Genomic DNA, 14,320 nt, shown 5'->3' on the forward strand with positions numbered 1-14,320 from the left:
TAATATACAGTCGATCGCTCTATAAAGAGGAAAGCAAGGAGAGCCTATCCAGGCTTGTGCTGACGGTGACTACATAGAAACTTGCTCGGCTGCTTTTCTCCAAGCTGATTGACATTGCCACAGACCAATTGCAGCAGCTGCTCTGAAAAATCCACCAATCAGAAGCCATAGGCGGGAGTGCTAGGGCCCTGGTTTGTTGTATTGTTACCATAGAGACAGTCACTGCTTAACAGTGATTCTCAACAAGAGTGAGATCCACAGCCTGGCACAGTGTGCAATGACAATCCAAATCACTAAGTCCCTGATCACATGTGGTTTATCTGTTGAGGATTTTATTATGCAGATTTAACTCCTATTCACATACAGCAGAAAATGCTTACTCTGTATGTAATGTTCAGTACACGTTAAATATTCAGCATGCTGTATTCTGACACACAGGCTGTAATCACAGTAACTATCATATGGATGACTCTCCTGCACTTCTACATTTGTATCTCATCCTGTTTTCAGATAGAATATGCTGCTGATCCACAGAATAAGATCCAGGCATTTGCATGCTATAAAGCCTAAGGGTGCATTCACACTGAGTAAACGCGAGCTTATTTTGTAGAGTAAAATTACACTTGTAAATTTTGCTATCCCATTGACTTCAATGATATTTTTTTACAAGTGTAAAAATACGCCTGTAAAAAATACGCCTGTAAAAATACGCCTGTAAAATGTCATTGAAGTCAATGGGATAGCAAAATTTACAAGTGTAATTTTACTCTACAAAATAAGCTAGCGTTTACTCAGTGTGAATGCACCCTAAGGGTGCATGCACACTACGTAACGCCGGGCGTGTATGAGAGCCGTACACGCCGGCATTACAGCAGACTGCCGAACACTTCCCATTCACTTCAATGGGAGCGCTCGTAACAGCGGCGTTTACGAGCGCTCCCATTGAAGTGAATGGGAAGTGCTCGGCAGCCCTGCTGTAACGCCGGCGTGTACGGCTCTCATACACGCCCGGCGTTACATAGTGTGCATGCACCCTAAGGGTGAGGTTCCACATTGCAGAAAATAATTGATCAGCAGTTTTTCCACTGATCACTGGCCACAAAATCTTGTAGGACTGAGGGTTACCCATCAATCTGTGCTTTCAATGAAAGGGAGTCTGAACGCAGCATATTAGGTGCCCTAATCAAATGGCAGTTTTACCCTTGTGAATCGGCACCTCTGCTGCCACAGTGTTGCAAAAAATTCCAACTGTGCCAGAATCAATGGGCAGCACCTATAAATTGTTGGAGGTTATTAAAGGTCCTCTTTAATGTTGCATTATTGATGGAGTCAGCTGACAAATGCAGCTTTGCTTTTTTTCAGCTTATTGGGAGGACATTAACACGGTGCATACAAGTATAACCCACCCATGGTAATCATATGTGATTATTCCTGTTTGTCAGGCTGCTCCTGTACTTACTATCTGAAACAACAGTAAGTTCAGGAGCAACATGTTAATTCCAGGTAACTGCATGTGTCTATGGCATCCTGGATCACATTATGTATGGGCACCTATAAATTGGACAATTATTGGGAAGTAGAATTCTTATGATCTCTTGTTCCTGATAATTGGCCCAATAACCAACCCTGTAAATAGGGTCTTAATACCTCAATCACACCCCTATTAAATGGAGCTTCTGATGAATGCACACTGCCAAGGTAGAGCAGTTATGAGGCCATCAGTTGAACATGAATGTCCACCTCTGCCTGATTATGTTTGTCCACCTTTTCAATCAGGACACAGGAGATAAAGCCCAGTTCACATCTGCATTCGGGGCATTTCATTCCCCTCTCCTGCAAGCAGGACTTTTCTCTCCACATTTTTCATGTGGAAACCACACAGACCTCATTATAGTTTATTGGGTCCAGGGGTTTCCTAAGGTAACCACTTTTTTATACGGAAACCCATGCGCAGATGTGAATCAGGCCTGAGTGGTGCTACCAATGACAGATAATCTTGATTTCATTTTACAAAATACAAGCCCTATTTACCTTCCACTACTTTTGATACACCTTTCTTGATTGTGAATAGCAAACTTATTGTACATAAATATGGCAGCATATATTTACATTACTACACTATAATGAATGCCAATGAGAAGAAAGTTCACAGTACACAAGTAATGCTACCATAGAGAGACTGCTGTACGATCTCTTTTGCTTCATTTCCATAGAGGTGAATGGAGTGGTAGTCAAAAATGTGCATTAACACTCCATTCACACAGGGTACTCTGTTTTCATGGAAGTCTCCAGCCATCTGATGTAGGGGAGAAGTTAGCTGTACAAAAACCCTGTAACGGCCAGGGCCACATGGAATGACTGTAGCAGGTTAGCCATACTAAGGTCACTGGCAGCTTACACACTGCTATCTATACTAGCAACTTTATGAATGAGATTTAAAGCAAGTTACACCAGATTTCAGGTGCTTTTCATTGTGGCGGCTTGAAGATGAACACTCCAGAATTTTTCTCGGCCTATAAACACAAGATACCATGTTTCAAAAATAAGGTAAGCTCCTGCCAGTACACTTTTTTTAAGTAATACGGCAAATGGTATGGTTTTGCGGGGCTTCTTAGAATGCTTTAGTTTTCACATTTTAGTCAAGAGTCACAAATGGGAGTTTCTGATTTGGTTAGTATAAATGAACTTGGATATATTTTCCCCATGGAGCATTGCCTGAAAAATCTATTGACATACTGCTATGTCACTTCACTGAAAAAAACAGTAATTCCTCTTGTCCTCCAATCCTATAATTCGAAAGCTGCATTGTGTGTGCGCATTACTCTAATCTACTTCTAGGTGTTGGACGATAAACATAAAATTACTAGAACACTGATGCTTATTATAGATGAGCGAGTAGTATTCGATTGAATACCTCCCCTGCATAGTTCTTGGTGTACTTGGTTGAATACCATGCGGTAAACGCAGTAAAAATTCGATGCCCCTCCCACTTTCCCCGGCGCTTTTTTTACATCAATAACTATGCAGGGGAGATATTCGATCGAATACTACTTGCACATCTTTAACGCTTATTAAATAAAAACAAAAACTAGATTTTAAAAAAATTCCCACAAGAAAGAAAACAACATTTTCCAAATATAGTTTATTTATAATATTGCACTGCATAAAAGGTTGTCCAAATACATTAAACGGAGCCAGTCGTAAACTAGAACTAGGTAATATTTTATGATGTCTCCAGCACTCAGCATTAAACAAAACAATGAGGATCAGGGAAGTCGTACCAGAATATGTGAGAAATGGTCAGTCCATTCATCTCATTTCATTACGGAGTAAAAAGAGAAAGGCAGTTTTCATGGTGAAGTTTGGTGCTCATACCTTATCACTCACAGTATGTCAACTCACTACACAGAGGCACTGTTTATAAGCAGCTGGTGTACACATATTATGGAATCAATTTCTTTTTCACTTGATCGAGTATGTTTGAGTAGTACTTCATCTTGACCAACAACATTTTGGCACCATCAAGGTCACCTAAAGAAAGAACAAAGTTAACATGAGCATAAAAATATTATTGGTATTTCAGCCCAGGGCATGTAGGGAAATACTGTGCCAATTCAGGGTACGACCACTTATATTCTGCAAAATGTCTGACCTATCTCTGGGATGGAGTTCTTCAGCAAGTTTAGGCAACTCTCAATAGACGTGCATAGTCCACCATTATATCTTGTGGATGTGCTATCACTATTGACACAAAAAACTGCCTGTTGATACACACACAGCTTTTTCTGCAACAAAAGATTGTTTAAGGATTAAAAACTGTATTTCCATAGCAGAACATATGAAAGGGAATGAATATATTTATATCTGCTTATACTGCACATCTACTAAAAAGAGCTGTTTGAACACTCCCTTAATACAGGCTTAACATCGAGATGTCATAATGAATAAAACATAATATAAAATATATTTGAGTAGGTTATGCAGACATTTTAAGTATAGTTATAATCATGCACAATAACTGTATAGTATACCAATTGAAAGGGAACCTGTCACCTGAATGATCACTTGGCCTGAAAGACCAAAACATTGAATGGATAAACCCAACGGTATTATTTCTACTACCATCTGCCTTGCTGTTCAGAATTTGATAAACATTTCAATATAAAATTGGCAAAATCCTTATCAAATCCATTAATGTTCTAGCTCCACTGGATGGAATTTTTTTTTTTTTTTTTTTTTTTTTTTTAACACAGTCCACATGCTTAGGAAAATATTCTGGATGGACTGTTGTTCATGCCAGAAACCAAAATGGCAGCAGTTTCGAGCCATTCAAAGGAGCTAATCATAATGTTGATCTGTGACCTGACACTGAGATTTCTGGTGTACGTGTGGAGTCTGCTTTGTCGGATTTCTGCTGAGAATGAGCTAATCAATACATATTTGAATTGTTATAGACAAAAACCTGGAACTTGCACTGCCATCATAAGCGTGCTAAACAAACTTCTGCACTTTTCATACTGACCACTAGATGTCAGCACAGCAGTATAGTCCAGTGATGGCGAACCTTTTAGAGATGTTCAAACTGCAACCCAAAACCTACTAATTTGTCACAAACTGCCAACACAGGAATTTAACCTTAATAATGTGCGGATCCACAATTGCAGACAATTATGGACCCACAAAATATGGTCATGTGAATAAGGCTTTATAGAGCTTTCTGCTCCACTGTGACCCCCACACAGTCCAAACTGCTTCACAGTGACCCCCACAAAGTACAATCAACTCCACAGTGGCCTCTACACTGTACAATATGCTGCACAGTGGTCCCCACACAATATAATCAGTGGCACAGTGGTCACCACACAGTATAATCTGCTGCACAGTGGCCTCCACACAGTATAATCTGATGCACTGTGGTCCCCACACAGTATAATCTGCTGCACAGTGGCCTCCACACAATATAATCTGTGGCACAGTGGTCACCACACAGTATAATCTGTTGCACAGTGGTCCCCACACAGCATAATCTGCTGCACAGTGGTCCCCACACAATACAATCTGTTCCACAGATGCGTGCCCAAAGAGAGGGCTCTGAGTGCCACCTCTGGTACCCGTGCCATAGGTTCGCCATCACAGGTATAGTCCTTAGTAAATAACACTTAGTATATATTCATTTAACATTTTCATTGCCTTGGTAAAACTATATCAACAGCACTTTAGTATATACAGGAAATCAATACTAAAGAAAAAGACTGTACCTTTCTCAAAGGCTTTTGCAACATTTTCAGTCAATGACTGACACTTATCTGTGGAAAAAAAAAATAGAATGTAAACTACAAAATTTAAAAACCCAGTATATGTAATATATCATACGGTATTTAAAAGTGTAGATAAACAACCATGTATCTATAGTTTATACGTACAACAAGAATGATTTTAACAAGTTCATCAAATGAAATGGCCCAACACTACAATATCTAGACTGGCTGTTAAGGTTTATATAAAAAGTATTATCTTATTTTCCATTATTGTTTTCAGTGCTTAGCATTACAGGCCTGAAGCATCTATCATAGAAATATTGGGGAACATTTATTAATCCTTTAGTAGCAGTAAGAAAAAAACCTCCAAAAAAACATTACAGCCAACTTTGGGTTTTGACGATTTAAATGCCACATATGACAAAAATTATCGCCAATTGTGTGTTTGCATCATGCTTCCCACTTTCTAAAAAAAAAAATAAAAAAAAATGGATGTGACGAAGCAAAGTGAGGGTGGATCATCTGCCGGTTATATTCATCATTTATGCCCAAAAACTGTCATAAAATCTACACTCACCGGCCACTTTATTAGGTACACCTGTCCAACTGTTCGTTAACACTTAATTTCTAATCAGCCAATCACATGGCGGCAACTCAGTGCATTTAGGCATGTAGACATGGTCAAGACAATCTCCTGCAGTTCAAACCGAGCATCAGTATGGGGAAGAAAGGTGATTTGAGTGCCTTTGAACGTGGCATGGTTGTTGGTGCCAGAAGGGCTGGTCTGAGTATTTCAGAAACTGCTGATCTACTGGGATTTTCACGCACAACCATCTCTAGGGTTTACAGAGAATGGTCCGAAAAAGAAAAAACATCCAGTGAGCGGCAGTTCTGTGGGCGGAAATGCGTTGTTGATGCCAGAGGTCAGAGGAGAATGGCCAGACTGGTTCGAGCTGATAGAAAGGCAACAGTGACTCAAATAGCCACCCGTTACAACCAAGGTAGCCAGAAGAGCATCTCTGAACACTCAGTACGTCGAACTTTGAGGCAGATGTGCTACAGCAGCAGAAGACCACACCGGGTGCCACTCCTTTCAGCTAAGAACAGGAAACTGAGGCTACAATTTGCACAAGCTCATCGAAATTGGACAATTGAAGATTGGAAAAACGTTGCCTGGTCTGATGAGTCTCGATTTCTGCTGCGACATTCGGATGGTAGGGTCAGAATTTGGCGTCAACAACATGAAAGCATGGATCCATCCTGCCTTGTATCAACGGTTCAGGCTGGTGGTGGTGGTGTCATGGTGTGGGGAATATTTTCTTGGCACTCTTTGGGCCCCTTGGTACCAATTGAGCATCGTTGCAATGCCAAAGCCTACCTGAGTATTGTTGCTGACCATGTCCATCCCTTTATGACCACAATGTACCCAACATCTGATGGCTACTTTCAGCAGGATAATGCGCCATGTCATAAAGCTGGAATCATCTCAGAGTGGTTTCTTGAACAGGACAATGAGTTCACTGTACTCCAATGGCCTCCACAGTCACCAGATCTCAATCCAATAGAGCATCTTTGGGATGTGGTGGAACGGGAGATTCGCATCATGGATGTGCAGCCGACAAATCTGCGGCAACTGTGTGATGCCATCATGTCAATATGGACCAAAATCTCTGAGAAATGCTTCCAGCACCTTGTTGAATCTATGCCACAAAGAATTGAGGCAGTTCTGAAGGCAAAAGGGGGTCCAACTCGTTACTAGCATGGTGTACCTAATAAAGTGGCCGGTGAGTGTATATCAGCTATGAGCTGGCACAGATTTCAGTGCAGGTACATGGCACATATGAGGCAGCAACTGATTTATGAAGCTTGGATCTCCTCATAAATCAGGTCCACCCTGTGCTTGTGCATGAGATATGTTGAACCCATCATATCTCATCATGAAATATCATGAAAGTAGAAATGACTTAGCAAAAAAACAACTGGTCATCATTAGTATCACATCGTTGGGAGACCAACACCCAAGACCCCCACCAACCAGCCGTTCTCAATAGTTAATCCAAAGAACAGAGCAGCAGATCTCTCTGTTCTCTATGTAGTGGCTTGACATTACTGATTCACTTGAATGGGACCTAAGCTGCAGAGATTCAGTACAGCGACTACACTGTCGGTTTCTGCTCTATTCTCTGGGTATCAACTGCTAAGAATAGTTGATCAATGGGGGTGCTATATTTAGGATAGGTCATCAATATTGTTAACCAAGAAAATTACTAGTTGATATCACGTGTATACATGAGCACATTAGTGTGGGCGATGATTTGGATCTATAATGTTCTTATTACAACGCTGGGTGGAGGTAAGCATTCACAGAATTATTATAATTTATGTTTCAAATAATCTTATGATAGTTAAAGAGATGTGGGTGTCCTGTAAATACCTGTAGGTGCATCTGTGCTCCTGGTGACCAGATTTGCCATGTAATCACAGCTGTTCAGGTCCAGCATTAGGTGACATGATGTGCTGTTTCACAGTGTCTGCCACGTGGTCTTTTCTATGCAAGAAACTTACATCAAGTCTCTTGTAGAGACATGCATTGAGACGAGAGCGAGATAGATTTCCAGTCCAAGCAGAAGATGATATATGAATCAGCAGGTCACATGACATAACACTGGACCTGAACAGCCATGATAATGGATGAATGCAGTATTAAGGGGCACAACTGCACCTGCAGGTAAGTACTGCACACCTACTACACTCCAGACAAAAGACAAGATATTTTCTAGGAGCTTCTCTAACAATTCCAAGTTTATCAGTTGGAAGACCTATTGTTCAACACAATGGTAAAACTGTTGTTTTAAGTATCTATACACATTAGATAAAAGTCAACCTAACCTACCAATTGAAGCAGGATAGGCAGATGATCTAATACATTTTTTCTCAGATGGTAGAGCAGTAGACTCTAGAATTGTACCTTATTAAAAGGGGCTTTTCAGATGAAATTAGAATTTCACTGGCTAGGGATTGAGTGAAATGCAAAAACAAAAAAAACGAGCGAACAATAAAAGAAATTATATTCTCCTACGCCAACTCCTCAGCTTGGTCGCAGGTCCCCTCATTTCCTCTGGTCCTCATACTCACCGTGACAGAAGTGCGGGGGCTCAGGTAAATTCTGCAGAGGCTCAGTTGAACTCTGCAGTCAATAACTGGCCTCAGTGGCCACGTTTGGTACCAGTGATATATCATCAGTGATGTCACCAGTACCCCGCATATCATCGCTGACACAGTCCATGCACCAGAGTAAGTTGGGGGATGTGTGGGACAAACTCAGTGATGGGAGTAGGAGAGTATCATTTCCTTCTTTATTTTACTCAATCCCAGATCACCAGTTTGTTTTTAATTTAGCCCAGAAAACCCCTTTAAAACAGGCTGGGTACACATCTTTATTGTTTTAATCTGTTCTCTATTTACGTCATAGTGGATTAAACATTAAAATGGATCTGTCTAATAACAGACAACAGATCCTGAGGGACCCGCCTGACTATAGTTGGGATATCTGTTGTTTTTTCAGTAGGGTGAAATTGTATATGCAACGAACTTCTAACAACTGTGTTACTACACATTCATCAGAGGTTTGTGCAGTAAAGTCTGCTTTGTATCAATTTTGATATTGTATAAAAAACAACAACACACGGGCTACCTTGTACAAAAGTCCCAATTTCTTCAAGTTCTGCCTCAGTGCTCATGTCATTGAGTTTCTCATTGATTTCCAAGATTTCAAACAGAAATGGATCATCCACACCACCTTCTGTACCTTCTGAAATAGTGACACCATGAAGGCTTAACTGTAAACAAACATAAAAGGGTAAAAATATATTTCATTGAGGAAAAAAAATTACTAATATGATATAGAACAATATCATTATGGAACTGAACTGTACATTTTCTTTTCAGCTCTGATATACTTGAGTAGCCAAAAAGTCAAAGCTCTATACCTTATTACATAATAATAATAATAATAATAATAATAATAATAATAATAATAATAAAATAATAATAACATAGAACAAACTTACCAAATATATGCCTCTGCTTAAAGGAGATAATAAGGTGTTGTAAGCTTTGTTAACCAATGCAGACTGCTTTTCAGAAATATCCCTTTCATGCTAAAAACAAATCAGAGTAAAGGTTACTATTATTTACAAAGCTATTACTAAAGCTCTGTTCACACTGTCCAAATATATTTATTATTTTACACCCTATAGATAATGAGCAGTCACTCGGTAGTTCAAGCTGGTGCCCGGAAAAGGCTTCTCACAGCCATCATATACAGTGAATGAAATTTCCGGCACTCTGAGAGTATGCTTCCAAAATATAACTTTATTCCGACAAATATACAAACGTTTCGGTCCGAATTAAAGACCTTCTTCAGTGTGTCGGTAGTAGGAAGAGGAATAGGAAGCCAGAGTAATGGAATCCAAATGTGACATCCTGTTTCCCCCGTTTCCGGAAATAGAAAGTCACTACCACTTCCATCTCCCCCATTCACTCCATCATGTTTACTTATCTTCTTCCTGTCTAGGTTTCCTTCTGTGGGGAACAGCTCCTCCTTATTCCTTGACGTCAGCCTGCGTGTGCACAAAAGAGTCCTGGCTTTGCGCTGAAGCAAACGCTACATCTCTACTGCACAAGTGTGGGAGCCTGCGTAATAGAGAAGTAGTGAAGGCTTCAGCACAGTGCCAGGACTGCAGCGTGCTGGCAGTCAAAAGAGGAGGAGCTGTTCCCCGTAGAAGATCCTAGACAGGATAATAACCTGACTAACAGTGTTAGTCAGCATTCCTGGGCTCCAGTGTAACTCACTGACGTTTTTGAGTCTTCAAAGACCGTTTGATTGCGCCTCAGCTGTCACATAGCTTTCTGACGACTGCATCTATGCTCAATCACAGGTCTCAGCGGTCCCAGACATCAGTAAGAAGAAATAGATAGACCTAGTTATCAGTAAGAAGACCTGGAAACAGAAGGGAGTCACGCCAGAGCCCAGGAGAGGTGAGTAACAGTTTTTTTCTTTTTCCTCACTTCCCCAGGGCCTCCGCTTACTATACCCTGGGATCTAAATCTTGCAAATCTTGTAATAACTGAACCAAAAAAGCAGCATAATTTTATTCTTGTTGGTTACTTTTTTTATTTTTATCCTTGTTGATGTTCAGTTTTGGATATTTTTGATTAATCACCCAGCACTACTCTCAGCACAGTGTGCAGAGAAAGCAGTTTGCAGATGTGTGGAGGCTGTGAGGAAAACAGACCCTCTCCCTCTCCTTCACTGTGTCTTAGTATAAATACCTGTTCTGTGAAGGCCTCAGTGGTTTGTTACAGAATACTAGTGAACAAACAGCATCATGAAGATCAAGAAACTCACCAGACAGGTCAGAGATAAAGTGGAAAGCAGGGCTAGGTTATAAAACATATCCTAAACTTTGATCCAAAAATGGAAAAAGTATTCTATAACTGCAGAACTATCAAGACATGGCCATCCACCTAAACTAGCAGATTGAGCAATGAGAGCACTGGTCAGAGAAGCAGCCAAGAGGCCCAAGATCACTCTAAAGGAGCTGCAGAAATTCACAGCTCAGGTGGGAGAATCTCTCTACAGGACAACTACTGTATAAGTTGTGTACTCCACAAATATGGCCTTTATGGAAGAATAACAAGAAGAAAAACATAGTTTTGGGGTTATGGACTCTTTACAGGTTATGGACTCCAGATTTTAAGGACATGTTAATCCAGGGTTTTTATACTGACTGCCAGATTGGAGTTGGGAAGGAATTTTTCCCCTGAAATGGGGCAATTGGCATAAACCTCAAGGGTTTTTTTTTTTTGCCTTCCTCTGGATCAACATTGTAGGGGATTAGGGATAATAGGATTATAGGTTGGATTTGATAGATTGATGTCTTCATCTAACCTCATCTACTATGTAACTATGTTGAAAGAAAGACATAAGAAGTGCTGTTTGCAGTTTGCCACAAACTACATAGGGGACACAATAAACATGCGGAAGAAGGTGCTCTGGTCAGATAAAACCAAAGTTGAACTTTTTGGCCTAAGTGCAAAGCGCTATGTGTAGCAGAAAAGTAACACTGCTCATCATCCTGAACACACCATCCCCAGTGTGATACATGGTGGTGGCAGCATTAATCTGTGGGGAGGCTTTTCTTCAGCAGGGACAGGAAAGCTGGTCAGAGGTGATAGGAAGATGGATGGAGCCAAATACAGGACAATCCTGGAAAGAAAACCTGTTGGAGGCTGCAAAAGACCTAAGACTAGGAAGGAGATTCACCTTCTAGCAAGACAATGATCCTAAACATACAGCAAGAGCTACAGTGGAATGGTTTAGATCAAAGAATACTCATGTGTTACAATGGCCTATTCAAAGTCCAGACCTAAATCCCATTGAGCATCTGTGGCAAGACATGAAAATTGTTCTTCACAGATGCTCTCCATCCAATCTGGCTGAATGGGGAAAAAGCTCAGCCTCTAAATGTGCAAAGCTGGTAGAGACAGACCCCAAAAGACTTGCAGCAGTAACTGCAGTGAAAGGTGGTTCTACTTAGTATTGATACAGAGGGGCTGAATACTTGCACGTCACACTTTTCAGATGACCATGTATCATTTTCCTTCCACTTCACAATTGTCTACTACTTTGTATTGGTCGATCACTTAAAGTCTCAATAAAATACATTTAAGTTTGTGGTTGTAAGCTGAAAAATTGTGAAAAAGGTCAAGGGGTATGAATACTTTTACTGATTTCGGTCATAATCATTCAGCCCTAGAATGTAGGTATTTTGTTATAATAACACAATGCCATATTTTTATTTATTTTTTTTAAAGTCAGATAACCCATTTAATTTACAAAATTTATGAAAAAATAAAATAAATAAAAATAATTCACAATTTACACATTGGAAACCTACCTGTGACTTCTGACTGAAGTAATCTGGGTGCAGTAAACGTTGAAGATTCCTATACTTTCTCTGCAGATCCTGAACATCTACATTAAATGAGCACTCACTGTAAAGTTGAATATGAAGAAATTAGTGAAGAGGTCATTTTCCCCAAGATGGTACCAAACAGTTAATAATGCAACAAGCAGGGCTGGCAAAAAATTAATAACGTTTACCCCAAAAAAGTACAGTCACAAAATCTTGGAACGTCACAGTTCTACCGAGCTAAATCTGGACCACTAAAGAACTGCCTTGTGATCTCAGTTCTGGTGATGTATACTATAGCATACCTCCCAACTTTTGAAGAACTGAAAGAGGGACAAAGTGTGCGGAGTGCACCGTGGCAAATTTAGCTCCACCAACTTTTATGTTGACTCCGCCCATTCTCATTCATTTTTCATGTGCCCCCACACAGTATAATCCTCCTACAGTCACCCGTAAATTATATGTCCCCCACCATCTCTCCCCCAGTTTCATGTCCCCCCCATCTCTGTGCCCAGATTCATGTCCCCCCATCTCTGCCCCAAGTTTCATGTCCCCCCATCTCTGCCCCAAGTTTCATGTCCCTCCATCTCTGCCCCTAGTTTCATGCCGTTCTCCCCCCCCCCCCTTCATCTGCCCCCCAGTTTCATGGGCCCCCTTCATTATGTTCCACCTCAATGTTTAACACAAAAAAAAACCCCACTTATGCTCACCTTCCAATGCCTCCCCGCAGCTCTCTCTGCAGTTTCACTGACAGAGTTGTAGGCGCGATGTGACATCTTCACATCGCGCTCACACATCCACTAGCTGGAGCGCTGTGGCAAAGCAAGGAGCTGAGCTGTGACAGCTCCTTGCTTTAGTCACGTATGTATTCAACTCAGATCTGCGTCCTCTGGACGCAGATCTGAGTTGAAATCGGGACATATCTCTTGCCGACCGGGACAGGACACCGAAATCGTGAATGCCCCGCGAAAATCGGGGCGGTTGGGTGGTATGCTATAGGGATCTGGGTATTATGCTGTGTGGGGGCCACTGTGGAGCATATAATACTGTGTGGGGGCCACTGTGGAGCATATTATAAACATAGCTATCAAGAATTTGCTGTAGGGAGGGTCTAGGGGGCCTTGGACAAACTACAGCACGGCCCACAAGACTTTTGTTACCGCAAGTAAAGAATCTAAAGATTGTGACACAACAGCCCCAAAACTATGGAATTGGTCAGAGACAATTTTGCCAGCATGGCCATCAATGTACATCATGTGACAGCACATGCAAGCAGCTGTGGACAAATCACATTTTTTGATTGTGTGACCATAGTCATGAGGTAACCCTAGCCTAACACTTACCAGCCCAGAAGCTGAAAGAAGTCCTTGCTCTCATCAGGAGGCTGGATGGAGTTGCAGGATGAGCAGAAGAGCTGAGAGCTGCTGACCACTGCCTGACAACTCCAGCACGATGTATTACCAGTAGATGAACACAGGTTTCGTAGCGGGTTGGAGGTGAAGGCTCGTGTATACAGGAGACTACATAGAGAGGCACTAGGCTGGGACACGGCACTGTTACACAATGACAGGGGGGCACCCTGGGACACGGCATTGCACACAGCCATGGGGGGAGTACTATGTAAAGTGCTGAAGAAGGAGCTAACAGTGGATATACACAAGCTGGGGAAAGCAGCAGTGAGCGGCTGCTGCAGAACCAAACTGCAGCATGTCCTTGCTCTCCAGTGGCTGGCACAGCGCCTCCATACTATATGACCGGCCAGCTCCATAGCTGGAGCGCAGTCAGATGACACCCGGAAGTAAAGCGCCAAACACCAAATCCTTGGCATACTATACACTGCCCTAGGAATACCCCATGTTAGTGTGTGAGCCACGGGCTGAGGCAGCTTTGCTCCGCCTTCTTTTCATTCATGAGGACAAAAAGCCTCTAGAGGTGAAAGGTGAAAGGTTACCGCCTATTACTGACGTCACGGCCGCTGATTGGCCCGATGTGCTTGACTTTGTATGGCGGCAAAAGAGGAGCGTTGTATCTTCCTGTTTATGCGGCTGTTCTGAGGTGAGTGTGTACGTGTGGTGCCGGGCCCGC

The 14,320-nt window shown here is 41.6% G+C and overlaps 2 protein-coding genes across 2 annotated transcripts in view; one reads left to right on the forward strand and one right to left on the reverse strand.

The window, feature by feature from the left end:
* Positions 1-3,161: 3,161 nt before the first annotated feature.
* Positions 3,162-14,131, reverse strand: HSCB (HscB mitochondrial iron-sulfur cluster cochaperone). The gene is made up of 6 exons (XM_075276533.1): positions 13,579-14,131; positions 12,221-12,317; positions 9,329-9,418; positions 8,953-9,097; positions 5,259-5,306; positions 3,162-3,531 (listed from the first exon to the last, which is right to left on the reverse strand). Exons 1-6 carry the CDS (start codon positions 14,061-14,063, stop codon positions 3,443-3,445), a joined length of 954 nt encoding a protein of 317 aa, XP_075132634.1. The 5' UTR covers positions 14,064-14,131; the 3' UTR covers positions 3,162-3,442.
* Positions 14,132-14,320, forward strand: part of CHEK2 (checkpoint kinase 2) — a 37,302-nt gene continuing 37,113 nt past the window's right edge. The window contains exon 1 of the mRNA XM_075276531.1: positions 14,132-14,290. Within this exon, the coding sequence (XP_075132632.1) occupies positions 14,223-14,290 (68 nt within the window). The 5' untranslated portion in view covers positions 14,132-14,222. The remainder of the gene's footprint in view (positions 14,291-14,320) is intronic.

This window comes from Leptodactylus fuscus, chromosome 1, assembly GCF_031893055.1.
Source record: "Leptodactylus fuscus isolate aLepFus1 chromosome 1, aLepFus1.hap2, whole genome shotgun sequence".
Taxonomy (NCBI): domain Eukaryota; kingdom Metazoa; phylum Chordata; class Amphibia; order Anura; family Leptodactylidae; genus Leptodactylus; species Leptodactylus fuscus.

Coding starts and splice junctions, on each gene's coding strand:
- HSCB (XM_075276533.1), bottom strand. CDS start 14,063: ATGCCAAGGATTTGGTGTTTGGCGCTTTACTTCCGGGTGTCATCTGAC. Junction 12,318..13,578: donor TTCTTTCAGCTTCTGGGCTG/GTAAGTGTTAGG, acceptor TCAACTTTACAG/TGAGTGCTCATTTAATGTAG. Junction 9,098..9,328: donor TAAGCAGAGGCATATATTTG/GTAAGTTTGTTC, acceptor GTTTGTTTACAG/TTAAGCCTTCATGGTGTCAC.